Here is a 21,925-nt window from a genome sequence, read left to right on the forward strand (position 1 = left end):
TCCCTTCCTCTCTGTCCGCAGCTTTTCATCCCCAAATCTGAACCCCTTGTCTCCCTCTTACCCTAATGCCACCCTCTCTCTTTCACTCCTCTCCTAAACTCCTCCTCTACCCCTCCTTCATTCCACTTCACTGCATTCTGGTTTTACCCCTGCCATTATGCCTTTCCTCCTACTCCTCCTCTCACTACAAGCTCTAATTCTGTCCATCTCCCCTCTCCTCTTGTAGAAAAGGTAGCTCTACCCCCTTATATTGACAATGAAGGATTCTTTCACTCTGCTTGACTCTTTCTATCCAGGTCCTTTGTTCTCACACTCATAGCTCCAGCACATATGAAATGATTAGGGACTTAGTTTTAGGCTCCTTTTTACAGGGTTGTGGCACAGTTTCATTTTGATGTCTTCTCATGACTGATCAGAGGATAATTGCTTCTTTTCATGCTCACATAGCCACAAAGGACTGTAAAATATTTTACTTTGAAAGCTGTGTTTTGTTTTTTAATGTATATGTTGGATATATGAGGACGTCCAGCTATGTTTTGGAAAACACAACGATTTCAGTTCGCGAAAAGGGTACGTAACAATGCTCCTGTAGTTGTAAAGCTGTTGTGTTTTTATACACTGTAAATGTGTGAAATCACCGCGACGCTGGTGAGTTTGCCTGAAATGTTACCACGAGTGTCACTGATAAAAAAAAAACAAAAAAAAAAAAAAAAACTTTCATGCTAGTCTTTTTCTAACTAGGCACTAAATTCAGGTTCTGAGTCACATTTGCGCTCTAAAAGTGCTGTCAACTGCAGTCCCTCCTCCTACGACAGCAAAGTGCTGACTCTGTCTCTCACCCATGACGTTCGTGCTGAAGGAAACTGTCTCTCTCTCCCGACCGTCGTTGTAGAAGGCCAAGTGCCAGGCACCGGCGTCCAGGTACTGGACAAACACCGCCTCGTTGAGGACCACGGTCTGGATGCTCCTCCTCTCCCTCGGAGACTCCACCACGCTCCACTTCTCCTTCCCATCGAGACGCTCCATATAATCATACTGGGGAGGAAGGTGTAGACAAAGTTTAGGTCAGGTCAAAATGCTAAAGTGAAACGCATGATTTAGTTATAAGGTAGTTTTCAAAACCTGTAATAGTTTTCATTTAATTTCATTGACTCGTTTTCATGCTTATTTATTACGCTCAAAAACAACCAAAGCTCGTGTATTTTGGATCTAAAGCACATTTCTTGAAGTATGGTTCTGTGTAAAGGTTATGAACAATTAATATCTTACTTGTAGGTAGATAACTCGTTGAACAACCTCAGTTTGGAGAAACAGTTTAATTCAGACCAGACTGATGAGCACAGAAAGTGTTACAGCAACAACTGCTGCTAAATGTGTTTGTGTTTTTTAAATAACCATAAACCTCTATGTAAATAACCATGTAATGCAAAGCTAATATGGTGTTAATGGCCACAAGTGTTGTTTGGAATTGTTTAAGACGACGTGCTTGAATTAGCTGTTTGCTAAAACAACTAATATTGTTTTTTAGAGTAGTGTCAACATAATTTTTTGCTTTTTCTTTTTACTGAGTTGTTTACAAACAGTAGGAATCCTCTTTAGCTTTACTAAATCAATCAATCAATCAATCTGGTCTGAATTGAACTTTTTTCTTTTATCAAACTGAGGTTGTTCAAAGACATCTAGAACAGGTAAGACAAGAATTGTTCACAACCTTTTCCACAAAACCCCATTTCAAAGATCATAAATATCACTTTAAAAATAAGTATGTTGGCACAACATAAGCTTTGTTAAATGATTTATTTGTGTTTGCTGTATGTAAATCTAACATTTTAAAAGCACCTTGTTGTACAAAAGTGAAACCTTTTTTCCCCCACATACTGATTTCTTTCAGAATTATGATTTTAGGTTGTTTTTAAAGGACAAATAAGTTAGTATATAAGTTAGGTCAACACAATCTTCTAAAATTGACTCTTTATGGCTGTTGATTCTTAAAGTAAAAGTCAAACGCAGCCACATGGCTAAATCCTAAATTATTTGTTGAATTAATCAATCTATTTGTTCATACAAGATTATTTTTTACTGATATATCTAACTCTTCTAGTGTGATTTCAAATTTAACAATTCATATAAAAAGAAAATTTATGAATTCATCAAAGAGTTTGCCACACACAATTAAAAAGAATCAAACTCAGTTTTAGCATTTGGAAAACTGAATCAGTCTGAAAAGATGATGTTGACCAAGCTCAAATATCTTAAATTAAAACAACATAAACTGCTACATCGTGCAGGAAAACCATTAAACTGTGTAGATATTTTTTTAGTTTTACTATTCCTCAACAAGCCATTTTGTGAGTGTAGTCCAACATTTTATTGGAAGAACCAATAAGATCATTTTTTTATGCTTTAATGTCAAACTGAAGATTGGAACAACCTAACTTTTATACATCTATATTTATGTATATCTTTATTCCTGTCTCTTTGAGGTATCTCTTCCAAGATCTGCTCTGACTCTTCATCTAATTCATTAAAAGTGATGTCAAGTACCTGCCTATTCTTTGGCAGAATTTCTGCAAATGTGTTGAATTCTGCTGATGTAGGTGAGTAAGAAAAGCCTAGTCTACACAACAAAATGTTTTAGGCACTTCTGGAAGAAAATAACTCTCATTGGGGTTTGCAAATTTGCACACTTTCTAAATAGAAAAAAAAAAGAACATTACGATCACTTTAGTGATTGAATTAGCCAGAAAGGTACAAGCAGTGATACACAGAGCTGATGTGAGCTGCTATTCTTTCTTGTTTTTTGAACAGATCACAGAAACATTATTATTATTATTATTATTGTGCATCAGCAGCACAGTATAGTGAGGAGCTTTAGTTAGGTAAAGCAAAGAAACAGTTACCAGGATGAAAACTATCCCTTGCTACAAATAAAATTTCTTTTTAACTGAGAAGTTTCTAATTAAAAGAGCTGTAGAAGTTTCATTGCAGTGAAATTTCATTAAGTGATAATCACTGTCTGAATGTGTTTTTCCAAAAACCATCGTAATTATTCACAAATGAATTTTAGACGTGAAAGAAGAAAGTTTTGCTGTATTCCACTCTAACTGAGAAATATAAATATTCTTCACTCATTAGGGAGCCCTTCAGAATAAATAAAACAAAATGTCTGTGAGCACCCTTATTACCCTGAAGGTGTTGGGTCTGGACGTGCCGGTGCAGATATTACCTGTGCGTGTGAGGGAGGCAGGCCCTTGCGAATGTAAACCCCGAACAGGGCGTCCTTGCCGAGGGAGATGTTGAACTTGAGGAACTGAGGCTGGCCGAGGTACAGCAGGGATCTCCAAAACACTCCTGGAGGGACGTCCTGGGTCACCCGCCTCCCCACCTCAATGTTGCCACTGTCTATGCTACTGTTCCTGCCTGCCCACGGACCTGCGGTGAAGAGGGAAAGCAATTTATGCAATTTATGAAAACCTCATCACACCAGCTGCAAAGAAATGTGTAGTGTAATCTTGCCTCAACGACAATATATTGATAGTAACACAAGTCAAAATCCAGAATAGACACTATCAAGGAGGGCAGGGTAAATGTTCCATCATGGCTTTCAGTCACATGACCTCAGTGTCATCATGAATCTACAGATGGACGTCAGAAGAGCAACACATACCAGAAACCCCAAGTGTCTTAAAGAACAAGCCTTTTGAAGGACGACTGGCAGAAAATCCGCAAAAGAAAAAGTGAAAGAGTTTTGGCTGGCAAGAAAAAGCATATACAAGATGAGATAGTTGGTAAAATTTATGTTATTAAGCAAATGGCTCACGCTCCTTTTTGGTATTTTGAAACGCTCAATAGCAGCAGTTTAAAAAAGCAACTGATTGTAAATGTGCTATTTTTAACTTTGTGCCTATTGGAAATCAAGCCCCATTTTACACATTTTCAGTTACACACAAAAACAAATATTTTGATCAGGGTGCCCAAACTTTTTCCCATGCACGCGTGCGCCTGTTGGAGCGCCGGAGAATGACACTTTTTGCTTCAGAAGTCCACGGGGCTGTTAACTCTGTTGTGTGGGCTGAAATGATAGAGGGCTGATAGAACCGCAGAGCCGAGAATTCAGAGACACACAGCATCCTGCAATCAGGTCAGCCATCTAACAGAGAAGTGTCAGCGCCCAGACAGAAAAAGACTGCGCGCGGGGAGAGCGTGTGTGTGTGTGTGTGTGTGTGTGTGTGTGTGTGTGCAGAGCAGCGAAGAAACAAAAGCAACAGTGAGAAGAACAACAGCAGCATCTGGCCTCGACGGCTGGGGAACACAACACAACAGTCCTCTCATTAATGCAGAATACAGACACAGAGCAGCAGCCCAAACACATCCATAGCGCATGCTGGGTGTGCTGCAGAGCCAGATCGAGCAAGAGAAAGGAGAACAGATAGAAAAGCCGCATGGGGGCCTTTAAAGAGAGTGGCTGAGTGAGGGTAGTTTTACCTCGCCGCTGACTGAAAAAATAAACCTAGCTCGACACAACCTGTAGTGTTTAAACGGCACATCCAGAGCCGCGTCACAAACTGCATAAATATTTCAGCTCGCTGAGCACGACTGGGTGGAAATATGTAGTTTTATACAGCAAATATAAGAATTTAAAGTCACCAAGGATTTTTTTTGTCACTAACAAATATTTCAGCCTGTTACAGAATGCTATGATACGTCAAAGAGTGTCTGATTTAAAGAAAATTACTGTGACCCCACTTAACATATTAAAGAAACATGTCACCCAGAGGCTTATTTATGCATTTATAATACATTTCGAACAAAACTGAGCTCTGTGGTCCATAGAACTATGCTAAAGCAGGCTAAAGCACACACCAGAACTGTTAGGATTTATTTCTTTCCTTTTTATGCCCTTTGCTGCCGGGTGCTGAGTGTGCCTCTGCAAGTGGGGGTGCCCGCTCCACAGTTCATACCTCTGCCTCCAGAGGGCAGTGTGGCCACGTCACTGTTGACAGGCAGACCAGCTCCCAGTCCGTTGTTTAACAGGGGGCCGTCAGAGGGCTTCAGCTGCCACGTCAGACCCAGCAAGTTGATTGCTGCACACAAAGACACGGGGAGAGAATGGACATTGGGGGAGAAAGAGAGACAGAGAGAGAGAGAGAGAGAGAGACGTGAGAGATGGCTGAGGGACATTTGATCTGAATAGCGGATTGTCAACAAGTGAAGGGGAAACAGTGCCACCTGAAAGCCCATCAGGAGACCAACCATTTATGTAGCAAAATCCTCCATCTCTTTACAGAGTGCACATCAGTCAAAGTTGCAGGTACTCTCTAGAGCACAAAACAAACGGAGGTGAGACTCACAAAGCATGCAATTAGAAGCCAGCGAAGTTTTTGCTCTGCCTCAACCTTTCACAACCATCCTTGGACGCGAAAGCGTCTTCTGATTTTTATTTGGAGGCCTTTTTACACCGTCTCACAGAGAGCGAGTGACAGATTCCTCTCTGATGGGAACACTCGACGACTCCCCTCTCCATTCTCCTCGTCTTTTGTCCTCGCGTTGTGTTATTGTGCGCCGGTGGTGGCGCGAGGCTGCTCGAGTGTGTTCACTCCTCACTTTGTCAGCTCTTTTACTCTCCCCGTGCCTCTTCCCTCCTCAGCCTGCTGCCAAACGTCCCCTCCTACCCAACCGTCTCACCCCCACCAAAAAAAAAACAAAAAACTAAACAATGCCAGGAGTGAGGGAAAACACTGAGCAGTCGCTCTACGCACAAGTTCGGTAATTTCTTCAGCGACAGGTTTGTTTCTGTTTGTGGAGAGTGATTGTTTAGGTTTTTTATTTTTATTTTTTTGACGGAGAAAACTACATTGTTCGCTCTTGGCTGAACACTTCACCGTAAGAGGCACAATGCGCCCTCCAGTACTGTGTGTATTCATGAATCCGGTATTGTTGGCTTGAACGATACAGCATATGGTTGCGTAGAATGCATTATGTATGTGTTATTGCTCTCTTCTCAGGATCTGGTTTTATTCCTCACCACACTAGACCTTACAACACCTGCGTGTGGAGCCTGGGAATCAATTTTCGTCTTGTCAAAATTCGATCTACACTTGCCAAGGGTTTGCACACATACCAGGATGAGCGTAAAAGTTTTAGGGCAGGCTCGTTCCTACTCCTTCTGTTGCTGGTTCCTCTCCCCTCCCTCAGCCCTTTTTTTCTTTTTTTTTCCTTTCCTCGTATTTTTTATGTTTCATCTCTTTCCCCCCCTCCCCTTGCTTACCCGGTCAAAGGAAAGCGCTGACACCTTGGCTGCTTCCCGGCCTCCACTGTCAGCTCTTTTTTTTATTTTTCATGGGGTGGAGGAGAGACGGAGGCAGAGAGGAGGGGGGCCGGTATAGAAAACAAAAGGCGAAAGGAAAGTGCTCCCTCTGTGTGTTTTCTCTTATACCCAACCTTTGCCCTCTCCTCTTTAATCCCGCTGACCTTCAATCCTCTCCCTCTTTTCCTTTTAATTCCCCCTCTTTCTTCCTCCTTTTCTTCTTATCTTTGCCTGTCCCTCCTTGCCGATAACACAGACACACACACGCAAACACACACACGCGCCTAGATGGTATCACAGCGAGACGTCGATAGAAAGATTGCCTATTGAATCAGCTGGAGACAGTAAGCAATTGTGAATCTATTGTGACGCCGCTTTCCATCTAGGTCACCCTCCAAGATCACATCAGACAGCGCCGTGGTTAGTTCATTGTGGATGTCTGTTTGTTGGGTTTATGTGTCGATGCAAGTGTGCTTTTCCCAAATTAGTTTCCCCCCCCTTACTTTCGTTTTTTTTTCTTTCTCCTTTGGGAAACCTGTGAAAAGTTGACCAATAGGTGGCACACTTACTCCTTTGTGACAAGAGCACTAAAGCTTTGCCAACAGGTTTCTTTGCAGCACAAGACACAAGAAAGACAAAGAGAGACACTTGTTATCACGCTCGTTACCATTCTCTCCCCCCTTCTTTTTACCAACACTTCTAACTGTGTTAGGGTGTAATTTAAGCCTAAAATGAAACTGCTGAAATTGACGTATTTAGCTTTGTGTTGCCATAATTTTAAGCATTTTCTTTTGTGATCGTAATTGCCGTAATTACTGTTTTCGGGCTGCATTTCGAGGCTTTATTAGGTGCCACGCCAATAAAGCCGATCTCAGTTAAAATCGACCAACAGACATGTGAGAGGACAAGAGAGGTAGTCTGTTTAAACGTGTGGTTCTTCTTTTCTATACTTAAAAAAAAAAAAAATCTGCCGGCTCACTTTGCGTGTTCAGTTTGACAGGAACACACGCGGGAGAACACACACACACGCACATATATGCAACGATCATAGAGTAGCAGGTAGAACACAGGCGAACGTGTTGGATTAAAAATAGAACAGCGTCTTCAAGGGTTGTTTTTTTTTATGCAATTTCAATTCATAATTCAGAGAGGCAAAGTGCTTGCTTGTATCATCTGCAAAAGACGGCAAGTGAAAAAAGCAACGGCACACGTGATCTTGTGACAAATAATAAAGGAAAAAGATGGATGATGTGTTAGCCCAAGCTCAGAAAGAGAAAAAAAGTGCGAGAGAAGGGTTAGTGGTCAGGACTTTTAGGAGAAACTGTGTTAAACTTCAGCAGAAGAGAAGCAAAGAACAGAGAGAATACTGGAGGAACAGCAACAGAGAGAATATTTAAGAACGTATAAAATCTCCTCGGAAAAACAAGCTGCAGATGATGTGAGGGAAAGATGAATACAGCCCCCCTCCTCCATGGATGAAATGGAGGAACTAGGAAAAGATAGGAAACATTTAAAGGATTAAAATATTCTTTCACTGTTTAGAAACGAGACCGAAATTTGGTACACGTGCATATGCCTGAGCAAAAAGTTCTCATTTAAAGGGTGTGGATTGATTTCTGCATGAAAGGCAGGAAAAATAGATCCAAACACAAAGAAAGGTGACTTGATGGACTGGATGTCATTGTTTCCTCCTACAAAACCCATTCTGTTTAAATCCTCTCCCTGCCCCTTTCCCCCCTCCTGTCTCGTCTCATGTCTCTCACTTTTATCCGCCTCGACTCGGCCCCCCATCACCGCCGGTTTACATGACAGCTCCAATTGAACCAGATGTGATGCCACTAATTGTACTAAAGATGCCGGATGGCCTTGCGCATGTATTTGTATGTGATCTCTCGCGTTGCAACTAAAACTACACAGAGAGCACGCATATGCAACACGTTTGCCTTCTCCCCTGGCCATCCTGATAAATGCATATTAACTGTTCTAATTCACCAGTAAATTAACAACTCTGACCTCAATTAGGGTGGTAATTGTAGCTAAGACCATCCCCACCCCCTCCCTTTCATTACTGGCCTGCCTTCTAATTGGTTTAGAAAGATTTCTCTCTTCCTCCTCCTCTTTTTTTTAAATTTAAACCTATCCTTTCTCTGTCTATATCTCAGAGGGCCTCACTTGGCCGACTAGTAGACAGTTTGTTACCCAAAACAAACACATGCACACATACAGGCTCCTGAGTGTGTATTTTAGTATCACTTACACCCTCTTTTCGCTCATGTTTGCAGCACATGGGTCTAATATCGAAGAAAAACGGAGGAAAGAACAGTGCGCCGCCCCAGGTTCTGAACATTCAGGCCTTTTGGGATATTACATCAAATTTACCTCATGAAATCCACTCATGTACTCTATAAATAAGACTGTCTTCTCTTTCTCTCAGCTCAGCTCTGAAGACGCTTCTTGCTGAGATCAGTTAAGAGCCTCAGACAAAGGGACGGGGGCGGCAGTTGGCTGCTGCCCTTGGGGGGGTCACATCCACTCCGAGAGACAAACCGTCTGCCTGGAAGTGTGTGCGCGCATCTGCGTATGCATGCTGCAAATTGCACGGTATTAACAACAAGCGCACAAAGCTGCAACCCCCGATGGGACCTCCTCACCCAGCTGATGCAACTGAACTGTAATTGACTGCAACACAAAAGGTTATGAGAGTTGCTGGCAGCTTTTACCTGCATAAAGAGACAACTCTCTGAATCACACAGCTGAAATGGCTTCCTTACTGGCACTGAAATATTGACAGGGCCCTCTGGAGATGTAGCCACGTGCTTGTGTGTGTGTGTGTGTGTTTGTGTGCGTGCACTCACGAGTGTGTGCGTGATTGACTAAATGAAAAGAGATGTGCATCTGAGTGATGTCCTCCTTTCTGAATCCTCATTTCCTCTTCAGATATCTGCACCGTGACCCTCCCTCCCTCCTCCCCCTAGTCGGCCCACTCTGCCTCACCTCGTCCCCGCCTTACCTCAGTCCTCTCCCGCTCATCGATCTGTATTAGAAACAGGATATGAGGAACTATGCTATCTTATCACAGATCACAGAGTGGGAGAGAATGAGTGAGGATGAAAGACAGAGTACATTTTGGAGGCCAAGAGATGGAGAAACTGGAGGAGAGAGACCAGGTGGGGAGAAAAAAAAGTAAGGCCAGAGGAAAGTGGTTTTGTTCACTTTGGCTTCATTCATCTCCTGTTTTAGGACACAAGACAGGTCCAGCGTTGCGGCTCTAATTGGACTAATGATTGGATCCAGATAAGACTTGCTCTGGCGAAAAGAAATGAATGAGGAAATAAATGAATGAAACAAGCCCAGACACGCTAATGCAGGCAAAAAAGAATGCCGCTTAAAGATGACATCGCTCTGGCTTAAAAACTTGGATTTATTCACAAGCAAAAGCACGACATACTCTCTTGTGATACGGAAAGCTAAAGGACAAGCGCTAGGACTCGAACAACTGTGCACCTTGCTTTGTATTACCTGACCAGAGCAGATGACCCATTCATCCCCTCTTGGTGCAGATGGCGTAGCACCTTGCGCCTGGTCTTGGCCACGCTCTGCCCTTTTCCTGGACTGGCAGCGTGCAGAAAGATCCTAACCTTTATCAGCGCAGACACCCGCTCCACGTCTGATCCGCATGCCCAGGTTCCTGCGTCCGCCATATGCCCCGGCTGTGCCTCCACCTCCGAACACAAAGCGCGCGCGCGCACACTGAACGCACAACTACACGGGCACCGACGCTGGCAATGAGCGACACATCCTGACCTCTCGCTGTTCCACCTTGGATCGGCAGACGGGAAGCCACCTGCAACGCGAGCGGGGACGGTGGGGTCAAGGAGCCCGGTTTTGGAAAGGAGCCATGACGCGAGAGCTGCAGTTTCGACACTGAAATATCCAAGGGGATTCGTCCAAAAAAAAAAAAAACTTTAAAAGAACAACAACAAGCAAGCACATGGATAGTGTTTCTGCTCTAATAAGGTTTGAAAAAAACCAACATATTTCTTCTGATTTTTGTTTAGCCTGGATGATTTAAAAGTAACTGATTTCTCATTTGCATTTCTTTTCCCACAATTATCCCAGTCTTTGCCTAAATAATGAAAAAAGACAACAAACAAATGCATTTTTATTTATCGCTTCCCATTCGACTGGAGCTCCTGTTAACCTGGTATTCATGTGAATAAGTTTAGGTTACAGACACTGTATGCATTTGATTGGGATGTATTTACATAGCCAAACGGCACAGCTGTGAACGATAAAGCCATTAACATGTTATTATGTAAGGGGAGCGGTGATGCGAGTGCATCGAAGTGAGACACTTCTTCTAGCCGGGAGGAGTGAGGGCAGTAAGCGATTGTGATCAGTCTGGAGCGGCAAAGACGGCGGTGATGGATGGAAAGTGGTCGGCTTCGAGGCATGAAGGTCACACTCGATGGCAGCGTTCGCTGTGTGTGTGTGTGTATGCGCATGGGTGTGTGAGGAAGAGCTGTGCAGCTCTGTTTAACCAACAGACAGGGGAGCTGAGAGTAAAAGCCTAAAAACATGTTGTGTCAGTGTGTGTGTGTGTGTGTGTGTGTGTGTGTGTGAGAGAGCGCGCGCGAATGTGTGTGCGCTCTCATTCATCAGTGCTGACAGAGCCACGCGGGGTACGCCGCTGTGCCCGACGAATTTACCAGTCGCCAGCACGCACACACCCGTGTGAAACACTCCTACAAAGGTGACACGAGCGCCCGCTAGCAGGAGTTTACTCATAGCAGTCAAGGGCACACCTGTGTGTGTGTGTGTGAAAACAGTCCACCCGGACACAACTGCCTTGACACATACTCCATCTTTCATCTATCACGCCAGCCTCGCCTCCCTTTCCCAACCGCCATGCCTCTCGTTTTCATTCTTTTTTTCCTCCCTCTTTTTTGTTTACACGTTCGGTCCTCCGAGGCTTACATTACTCCTCCTGTTTTTTTTTTTATCCTCTCTAACTTGCTTTGCCGTGGCCCCTTCTTCTTATCCTCTGCAGCCTCCTTCTGTCCTTTCATCTCGCTGTCACACTCCCTCTGTTCGCTGCTCGTGGTGATCAATTAGGAGACATTAGTCCCACGGTTATTCCAGGTGACAGAAGCCTCGGGAGGCCGCGCTCTCCTTCATCTCTCCTCCTTCTGCCTCGACTCTGTTCCTCCTCTCCACACCTGGCCGTCTCATCACTCCTGCTCGTCCTCCTCATCTTTTTTTTTTTTCTTTTCCTTAGCAGAGCAAACAGCACAGCCCCCACACTCGAACATCCTCTCACCCTCCACATCATACGGAGCAGTGACATATCAGCCTTGACCCTCTTCTCCTCTATCTCCCAAGTGATCTATCCTCTACTTCCTGTCCCTGTTTATGTTCACCTTTGACCTCAACCACATTTCACCCCCCCATCTGGCGTTTTCCCGGTGTTGCCATTCATGCAATTCACAGTGATGGACCTGTCTCCTCTCCTATACGCCAGCCGTTCACCTGTATCCTAGCAACCACCTCTCCTTTGGCTGGGGTGCTCCATGCGGAGCAAGCAAACAAGACGCCGGGGGAATGAGGAACAAGCACTCTCGTTTATCCTCCTCCCTCCATCCGTTCAGTCATTCCTTCACATAGAAAGAGAAGGCCATACTCCGCTGGAGTTAGGAGGAAAATACTTCTCTGACAACAACTGTCTATTTTTCTCAAACTATTGTACAGAATGTGAAAATGCACAAAGTCAGAACTGCACATGACTGTTTCTTTTTCTTTCTTTCTATGGTTTTTTTTGTGTGTTTATGTGTTTATCTCATTCCCATGGCTTCGTTCTAACAGTAGGGTAGTGCTTCAAAGAAATATCGTCAGCCATTCCCTTGAAGCACGATTCTCTAAAAGGCTCTGAGTGAGTTCACATACATGTGTCTCCGGAAGATTGTCGGGCAATTTTTGAAGCTTTATTTCTGTTTTTTTGAAAAACAAGAAAGAAAAGAAAAAGAAAAAAAAAAAGAAAACACACACACAATGAGATCGAAAAGCTGTGTGCGCACACTTTTACGAGGACCGACACACACATACGCGCTCACAAAAAGGAAAAGTGCTGCTCAGGCACATGTGTCCTGGTGTAATTTATGAGTGGGCTCCTGGGCGGACGCCTCAGAGGGGTCCTCTTCACGCTGCATGGCTCTGGGTGCTCAGCGCAATCCCCCCAGCGATTGCCGGGGGCCTACGCATACACGTGCGCGATGCACAAACAAGGTACAACAAAATCCCCCCTATGAGTAGTGAACTCGCTGCGCGCTTAACGCTACAAAAAGCCAGGTAAACACAAGGGGTTCAGGCTTGGCAGCACCGCTACAGCTCTGTTCGGCTCAGACGAAACACCCGAGCAGAACATCTCCCCACAGCTGAAAGTGGGGGAAACAAAAAACAAAAAAAAAAACAGAACAATAACTCACCATTTCAGTTTTGTTTACTGAATTCTAGCCAATTGGACAATTAGGTTTGGTGGTAAAACACATTTCTTTATCAGATAGTACAACTGGAAATACAGGAGTGGAGCTGAAACTACCAGACCCACTCAATTCCATTAAAAATGCAACACCACAGTGTACCGTTATTTGTGCTTTCCTGTTTTGTTTGCGCTATAAATACACCTATTAATAAAGTAATCTATTAGTTTGGCTGACAAGCTAATACCACCAATTATTAAGACAGACAGGCCCTGTAGTTAAAGTGTTTTGTCTGGCATGCACAGACACTGATGTAGTGGTAAAAAAAAAGAAAAAAAGTGTAAAGGCAGCAATTAGTCTGAATCAGACACATTTCACATTATTTCTCTAATTAAATCTTTTTTTATTTTAATAACTGAAAATATATGCTGTGATGTAAACCATCATTTGTGTCATTACGAAATATGCTGCTGGTAATAAAAATTACCTAATGCCTTAGAATTCCTGAAAGGAAAGCATATCACTTAGGTTTAGACTAAGATCATCTTATGTAATAAAGTTGTAACCACTTTGGTCAAACCTTGAAAAGAACTTTCTATGCAGTCTCATGCAATATTGTGAGATGTCATGTGTTGTGAATGTCTCTCAGCTACTACCACGTCAAAATTGACGTCAATATCTGTAAAATAGACTGAGATGTTGCTATTTTTGTGTTAACCGATGTTGATTTGCTGTAGTGGTCATTTTGATTCGGATTGACTCCAGAACTTAATCAGTTGTAGATGGTCATCCAACGATCGCTTTCTGAAAGATTCATTAAAATCTCTACAGTGGTTCATGAGATATTTTGCTAACAAACAACTGCACCAGTTAATACTGAAGTTCTTGCATAATGAGCCTCGCTTGTAGTATTGGTTGTCAGTGGTTTTCAGCTGCAACTACACCAAATATAAGCATACTATCTGTAAAATTGACTAAATTGTAGCCATTATTTTGTTTTTTAATGTGGGTTGGCTATAGTGACCATCTTGAATTGGGCTGGATTCAAAAGTTAATCACTTTTAGACATATACTATGATTATTTCCTAAAAAATTAATTAAAATCTGTTCAGTGGTTCCTAAGATATTTTGCTAACAGACAGACATTGTTGGCATCTAATGGCTGACGGGACAGTTTAAAACAAAAGATTTGGACAATCTGTTAGCATGCAGAATATGTGTTGGGGATCAGTCTCAGCTACTACAACACCAGATTTTAGGCCAATAGCTGTAAAATTGGGTGAGTTTTAGCCAATTTTGTATTTTTTAAGTTCAGCTGGCTGTGGCAGCTGTCTTGATCCAGAAGGGATCTAAAAGTTAATCAGCTGTAGCTGTAAATCTGAAGATCACTTACTGCAAATTTCATTCAACTTTGTCAAGTGGTTCCTGAAATATTTTGCTAACAGACATGAACTAAACACAGACCGAACACGATCACACGCCTTTCGCATTTCGTCTTATGGCGGCGGGCAATAATAAAAGACGCAGCCCATTCTCTAAAATAACCATGAGAGAATATCTCTGTTACAGGCAGGCCTCCCTTTCCCCCCCCCTCACTGCTGATCTGTAGCTCTGTACGTGGCTGCCCGGTGCAGTGTGACCGAGGAAAGCTCAGGAGGGGATGGATCTGTCTGTGTGCCCCAGGCGAAGGGGGCCTTGATCTGCTCTGGAGGACACACACCACTCTCAAGGGCACTGCGAGGGGGCACACAAACGAAAGTGGACACAGGCACACACTCGAAGCAGGAGCTCACATTCAGGAGAGCAGCGAGTGCAACACACACTGATGGCCATAGGTGAGCCTAATATGGACTGTGGTGTATAATATATATAAATACAGTATATGTCTAAATAATGTAAAAAAAAGGTGGTATTAATAATGTATGCAGAGTCAGTGAGGGGGTTGTTCTTTCTGCTGATGCCACTGATTCCTAAAATCCACCCATCTGTTGACTCCTGTCTCTGGGGTAAGAGGCCAATCAGGGGATCAGCAGCACATCTGCCTCCTTTCACACACACCTACACCTACACACACACACATATTCCAAAATAGACACGTTCAGATGTACATTTTCTGATCCTCCTCCCTCTATTGTCTCCGTCTTGCGAGCACACGGATGCACAGCACAAGTCTGCTTTTTCTTGACCAGTGTAGGAGGTCATAAAGGAAAGAAAAAAGAGAAAAAAAAAAGAAAAGAAAAATCTATGCCCACACACTCCCACACACACTCTGAGCAACACTTTTTCTTCACACAGATCCACTGTTAGACAGGCGTCAGAATCTCCTCTGAGTGTCTGCCATTCCTTTAAGTGTGACTACCGCGCGCTGGCTCCAGATCAGTGAAGAACATCCACGTTCCTGCTGGGTTCTGTTAGGATTCCCACTCTGAGTGATACCTGCTCAGAGGAACTGCCTCACTGTGCTGCTGTGCGCGGATCTTTCCCCCGTGCGTTTGACTGGCTGTTCACCGGCACGAGCTGAGGCTGATTTTGACAGAGCAGTACAAGTGGAAAGTGACAAAGCACACACGTCCCGACTCTGCTTAGTGTTTACAGTGGGCTGTTAACTCCGTGCTTTTTTTTCTTCTTTGTGTTGGTGTGGGAGGTAAAAAATAAGAGCAAAGCGTTTCAGGTTAGCTCAACACAAACTGAACTAAACCTGAAATAACAATAAAAAAAGTTGTGTGACGGATTCATTCGAGGCTGGTGTCCTTCATTTTTTTCTGCAATCCCGTTGGCCATTTGTATCCATCTGCATACTGCAGGTGCCTGCTCAGTGGAGCAGGTGGAGCAGCTGCTCCCCCATATTCTAAGGAGGGGGTGCAAACTAATGCTTTTACTCCCCGCCTTCCGACTTAATGTGTTATCGCTCCCAGCAATAAGATGAAAAACAGATAGCGTTTAATGATTCCAGTTGTACTTTCTCAGTTAGAAACTAAAATGTTAATTTTAAAAATAATTGCTGTAGCCCCCAACCTGTCCAGATTTGAGCTGGTTCAGTCCAACTCAGCTACACCTGTAGCTGCTAGCTCGGCAGGCAGACAGATAGCGTTAAGCTGTGGAGAAGTAAAAAAAAAAAAAAAGCTGAATTTGTTTTTTTAAGTTTTAAAGCTGTGCTGACTCCTTTTCTGATTTTAAATTAGACAGAATAGGGTAAAAACTTTGAGTGATATCACGCCAATCAGGAGTGCAGGATATCGACAAGTTCATAAGCGGGAAGGTTTTATGCTGCTCTTATAGAAGCTGAGCAGACATTTTAAATGTTGTTTAAATATGGTTTGAAAATTGAAGTAAATTTTAACATTGGTTTCATATCAGCATTTAGCCATGGTTTGTTTAAAAGCACAGTAAGGGGTTAAAAGGGGTTTCAAACTCGGGTCTTCCATGCAGTATCCAGTATCCATTATACCTGCTATATGTGTATGCGCATGGTTATATCTGCCATACATACAGGTTTTCTGTCTTTGCTCCCCATATTTTAACATAATCAGGCGCCCACATCCATTTGTCTATATTTTACTCCTCATCAACCCACCTAATGAATAATGTTTTGTGTGCGCTCCCTTACCGATGAAGTAGGACAGCAGGATGGCGAGCAGGGCAGCGGCTGCGATTGCAGTCACCGCGGCACATTTCCAGCTGCAGTATTTGGACGGCTTCTTGAGCTTGAACGCTGAGCGGGAGAAGGTGTTTCTGGGTAGCAGGCGAGGGGGCGGAGAATACACCGTCCCTGACGTCAGCGGGTAACCGGGGGAGGAGCTACTGAAGAGAGGGGTGGTCCCTGATGATGTCTTGAACAAGAAGTGCCTGTGGAGAAGCAAAATAAATAAGTAAAAATTGAGAGTTCATTTTGGACGATACTACAATAGATTGCTACGTGATGTATTGAAATATCGATGTATTGTAAGTATTGTAAAGGACTGCTCAAACTGCGTTAAATCATACGCTGTTATATTCCAAGTGTCACCCGTTGACACTCTGCAGACCAATAATATACTGTGTTTGACCAATCAGACGTACTCTCACTGCCTGTAGTTCCTGCATTCATTAAAGATGATGGTGGTTGAGCGTTGGTAATTGGTTCACACTTATTTTAGTGCCTTTTTTAACTTCATTAAGGTTTTTGCAAAACAGTTTACAATGTGTTTCTCATTCACACACATACGCCTACTATTATATATATTTGCTTGCTTTGTACAACACTTTTTGCAGTCTTTTTAATAACCTGAGAAGCATGTTGGAGAATCAACACCCTGGTTTTTGGATTAAAAGACAACCGTTGTCTCCTACTCTGTTGGGAATATTACAACTTTATGTTAAATTTTGCCAGTTTTTGTCAATTTGTGTCCTTTGTAACAGACACTTCAGACTACTTCCTATTTAAGATGATAGTTTGTAACCGATTGTTTTGCATGTTGAAAGTCCAGTGATCGAAAGGTCACAATAAATTCCTGCAAGTCTTGACAATGTTGTCAAGGCCGGTGGAGAAGGAGGCGAACCCAGAGTGCAGACTCATTAAGATAAAACAAAAATTTATTCTTAAATAAACAAACAAAAACAAAAGGCTGACGTGGCAGCAAAAATCCAAAATATAAACAAAACAAAAAGGCGATGCGAGGCAAGGCAAGGGAACCAGACAACAAGAGATGAGAGACAAGAGACATACCAGAGACAATGAACCAATGGGGAAGTGGAGAAAATGACCAGGTTTTAAAGCAGAGGATAATTATGGGAAGTGGGCACAGGTGAGTGATTACAATTAGCAACAGGTGAAGATGGGCATGGTGGGAAGACAAGAGATAAACAGAGGAGAAGTGAATGATGACAGACCACAAAAGACAGCAACAATACAAAGACAAAACATGGAAACAATAACCCAAAACGCAAAGAAAATTACAAAGAAAAAACAACAAAAACTCAAATCCTGACAAATGTGCGTGCATAAGTTTTTGTTTCTTTGAGTCCAGTTGTCCTGCTTGAATATTCACTTGTCCTAAGTAAGAGATGTGTGAAGTATTTTTGGTTTTGGGAGCATCATGTAGATAATGTTTTTTTTTAAATGAGCTGCCCTAAATGATGTAAAAGTTGGTGAAGAATCTACCACCCAATCAGAGGACAGGATACAGGGCAAGATACTGTTTGTCCAAGCTTTGTCCAATTCTTTCATCGGACCCAGACTGCCTAATGGCTGTCAATGTTCTTAAACTGATTTTACCTTTAATTCTGCTCCGTCCCAGTTTCTTTTAAACCTCCACCTGCTGTACTTACACTCTTTTTTTTTTTCAAAGCCATAAGATTTTTTTTCCTTTTTGTTCACGCCCAGTTCTGATGTGCCCTTTGATGGCTCGACAGTTGGACAAGATCAGAGGTGCACCTTTCTTTTCCTGTCCTCATTGTCCGGGAGAGGTCAGAGCTCAGGAGGAACATAAAAGAAGGATTTGAACCGCCACCTCCTCACTCATCTTACCCATTACCCTCTTCTATCACTGCCCGTATTCACCCAGCACTCAACGTTTTATACTTTCCATCCTTTTCTATTTCTGTTTCAGCCTTGCCCCCCCCCCCTTTCCCCCCAAAAGATGCCCCTTCAGTTATCATTTTCTTTTCCTATTTCTGTCTTTCCTTGAGGAAATGCAGTGGCCAGAAGGAGACGGAAAAACACATGAAGAATCTTTTAAAGGACACTGTGAAAATAGGGGGGGAAAAAAAACATGGGTGAAACCTTTGTGTCATCTTTTGCGAGACATAATGCAGCACACAAGGGGAGTGAGAGTCTGCCCCCACAAAGACCTCAGGTGGTATGACAGAACAAAGCCCTTGGGTGAGTTTGACATATCATAGGAGGAAAGGTCACTCGACTGCCTCGGAGATGAAGTAAAGAGAGACTTTGTCTCAGTGTTTGAGGAGCCTTATTGTTTGTGACGGCGTGTGAAAGGGAGAATATTCTTCTACATCTAACTTCAGGAATTTCTGACCTTGGGAGTAAACACAGTAAAGGAAAGAAAATGTATCTGCTTTTCTTCTTCAAAAGACACAAAGCTATAATATTAGGCAAACTGTCATGGTTAATGGATAGTTCTGGTCCATTACTGAATTACATGTTTCATTTGTGATTTTTGTGCTTCTGCCAACTTTAGACTTTCTATGTGCTCAGAATGATAAAAGCAGGTTGAACCAGTTGAGGGGATGCATGTTGTCTGCCACCTTTCAAGGCAGAATTCTAGACTATGATTGCTTTATGTTGAAAAATGCATTTGTTAGCATATTGGTTAAACCTTAAAAATAACAATGCTCAGAGTACGTGTTGGGAATGACTCTCAGCTACTTCCACATCCAATTTCAGCTCAATATCTGTAAAATTGGCTGAGTTAGCCATTTTTGTTTCCTAAAGTCAGTTTGAACTGTGTTGACTCCAAAAGTTAACCATTTATAAATGTACACCAATTGATTGTTTTCTGAAAGTTCCATTACAATCTATCCAGTGTTTAGTGAAATATTTTGCTGACAGACAGAGATGACTTCAGTAGTTAATGGTAAAGTTTTAAAAACAGACCTTGTGCAATTAGGTAGCGCTTGGGCTATGTGTTGGGGGTGATTCTCAGCAACTATCAAACCTGATTTTAGCTCAGTATCTGTTGATTTGACTGTATTAGAGCAATTTTTGTGTTTGCTAAGGTTGCCTAATTGTGGCGGCAGTCCTAAAAAAGGTTGACCCAAAAATAATTAGTTGTTAACATGAAGCCAACAATTAGTTTCAGATATTTTGCTAATGGTTTAGACAAATGAAGACACACACAGAATCATGGGCAACAACATAATCACCCTTTTGTCTTTTAGGTGGGAGGCGATAAAGACTCATTGTTAGTTTGAAAGCTGCCCACTGCAAACAAAAACCAGATGTTAGTGAATGCTGGTTATTTTTTTACAACTAGTGTAAAAGCTGATGTCCTTTGACAGGATGTCAACAGGCCATTAGTTGTTCTGCTAGATTATTTTTACTTCTGTTTGATGGCCACAGCTATTTTTGCACAACAGACTGATCTGTAAGTCATTTTGTTTAGTGTGATGAATATGTGGGCAGTTAAAATAATTATTTACCTGTTCTCTTTTTTTTTTTAAAAAAAGGTGTTTTTTCTCTGCCTGCATGCCTATTTTGCTCAGCCTGACCTCTTTTTGTGATCTAAGCATGGTTAAATAAACCAATTAACTTATTATTGATTAAAAAAAAAGATCAGGTGCAATAATCATAATTACTGCGAAACTGAGGGATTAATGAGGCAGAATGGCTGGTAAATCAAGGTAATAAAATCAAAGTCAAATCAGTAATCAGAATCAAATTTAAGACCAATTAAGTACCACTTTAAGTCCAACAAATCCCGTGTCAAGTCATACACTTTTAGGTCTAGAGCAGCTCATTAACAAATTAGGCACAGCAGCAACTGCTTAGATAATTTTTGCACAAGTCCCCCGCAAATGGTGCTGGTAAAAAATAACCAAGGTCGGTCATTTGCAGAAATGTGGTTGTTGTTTTTTCCACTGAGATTTTGTAATTTCTTTTAATTTGTGAGAATTTTCAAATAAAAAGGCAACATTTCAAATTTCTTAAATTTGTTAAGAGGAAGGTTGAGTTTTTTGAGGTGGAGTTGTGTGACATTTATAAGGAGTGAGTATCTTACTTGCAGTAGACAGAAGGCTTAGTTTAGAGAATCGGGGAAAAATGCTAACTGATACTCAGAAGTGGGCCTCGTTAAGAACAAATTTCCAACATCTAAAAGAACTGAAGTCTCAAAAAGTTCATAACTTTGTAAACAAATGCTATGTTGCAGATTTTAAGACCAACAAAGACTGAATACGCCCAATTTAGTTTCTTAGGCAACTTGTTTTACACAGAACATATTCCAAAAAACTTTGGAACATGTTCCAACATGGGCAGTGTTCATTGTAAATAACAACAGCCTTCTGTGTAAATAACCACCTGATGCAAAACTGATGCACATAAAATAAAATAATCAGGTAAACCACTTTTGAAGTTTGAGTTGTTTCAGATATTGAAAATTCACTTATAAATAAGCCCTAAACTAATTAGTGGTTAGCTTGAATTCCCTTTGAGAATTCTTCCCTTTATCCTTCTATCTTAGATTGCTTTGACGCCTATCAACTGCAGGTAAGATACTGACTACTCAAAACATCTCCCCTGAAGCCCACTTCCAAAAATCTGAGCCATCCCTTGAATGACAACGTCAGATCGTGAGGTTTTTCTTCATCAGTTGGATTTGTCACACTTTTCCGCCTCCGGTCCAAGACATATGACTCATATGTGCACAGATGTGTGTCAGGGCTGTCGTCTTTCATAATGTAGCCCACTGTCACTGTTATTCAGCCTGGCCTGGTTGGACCGGTAATATAACTCAGCGCTGTTACTGAACTTGATGGTCCTCTGCGAAAAACACGGTTCGACTGCGCTTTGACGTCCTCTTGCCATTCTGATTCATTTAATCGCGGCTGTTTCATAACAGTGTGTCTCTACATGCGTCTTCTTGTCTAAAAACACTTGGTGAAAACAGGGTAATGGCCTGCGAGCAGGAAGATTTGGTTTGGAAGCGATGCTCCACCGTCTATCAATTATTCAGCCAGCCGGTGCAGGCCTCTCTCTCCTTCTCTCTCTTTTTTTTAAGCCACTGATTGCTGGATTGCTGTCCTCCTGGAGTCTTCTCTGTTTTTTTTCTTTCACCCCCATCCACCTCTTCTCCCCTCCCCTCCTGCTACCTGTCAGGTATGTTGCATGACACCAAGGGAAATAAGGGGTGGAAGAGAAGTGAAGAAAAATACACCCGACACATAGAGGCAGAAAGAGCACGGGAAGATGGCATGTAAGGAAATCTGATTTTATTGTCTAAAAATACCAGGCGCTTAGTGTCACCGCCGTCAACTTTATTATGCATGCAAAATGCATATACGCTGCCAAATACAAGAATGCACATACGTGTGTGTGTGTGTTTATGTGTGTGTGCAAAACACACTTTTCAAGGTCAAGCAGCGTGTGTCTGCTTGAACTCATTTTCACAGCCATTGAAGCACTCTGTGATGGCGAGGCCGGCGCTAA

At 42.4% G+C, this 21,925-nt stretch overlaps 1 protein-coding gene across 9 annotated transcripts in view; it reads right to left on the reverse strand.

The window, feature by feature from the left end:
* The window catches only part of tenm2 (teneurin transmembrane protein 2), a 253,742-nt gene that overhangs the window by 34,474 nt on the left and 197,343 nt on the right, over positions 1-21,925 (reverse strand). For all 9 annotated transcript variants that reach the window (XM_037977338.1, XM_017419733.3, XM_037977341.1 and 6 more), the window contains 4 exons: positions 16,391-16,629; positions 4,962-5,084; positions 3,227-3,432; positions 840-1,035 (listed from right to left, as the gene is read on the reverse strand). In XM_037977338.1, coding sequence (XP_037833266.1) covers positions 840-1,035; positions 3,227-3,432; positions 4,962-5,084; positions 16,391-16,629 — 764 coding nt within the window. The remainder of the gene's footprint in view (positions 1-839; positions 1,036-3,226; positions 3,433-4,961; positions 5,085-16,390; positions 16,630-21,925) is intronic.

This window comes from Kryptolebias marmoratus, linkage group LG9, assembly GCF_001649575.2.
Source record: "Kryptolebias marmoratus isolate JLee-2015 linkage group LG9, ASM164957v2, whole genome shotgun sequence".
Taxonomy (NCBI): domain Eukaryota; kingdom Metazoa; phylum Chordata; class Actinopteri; order Cyprinodontiformes; family Rivulidae; genus Kryptolebias; species Kryptolebias marmoratus.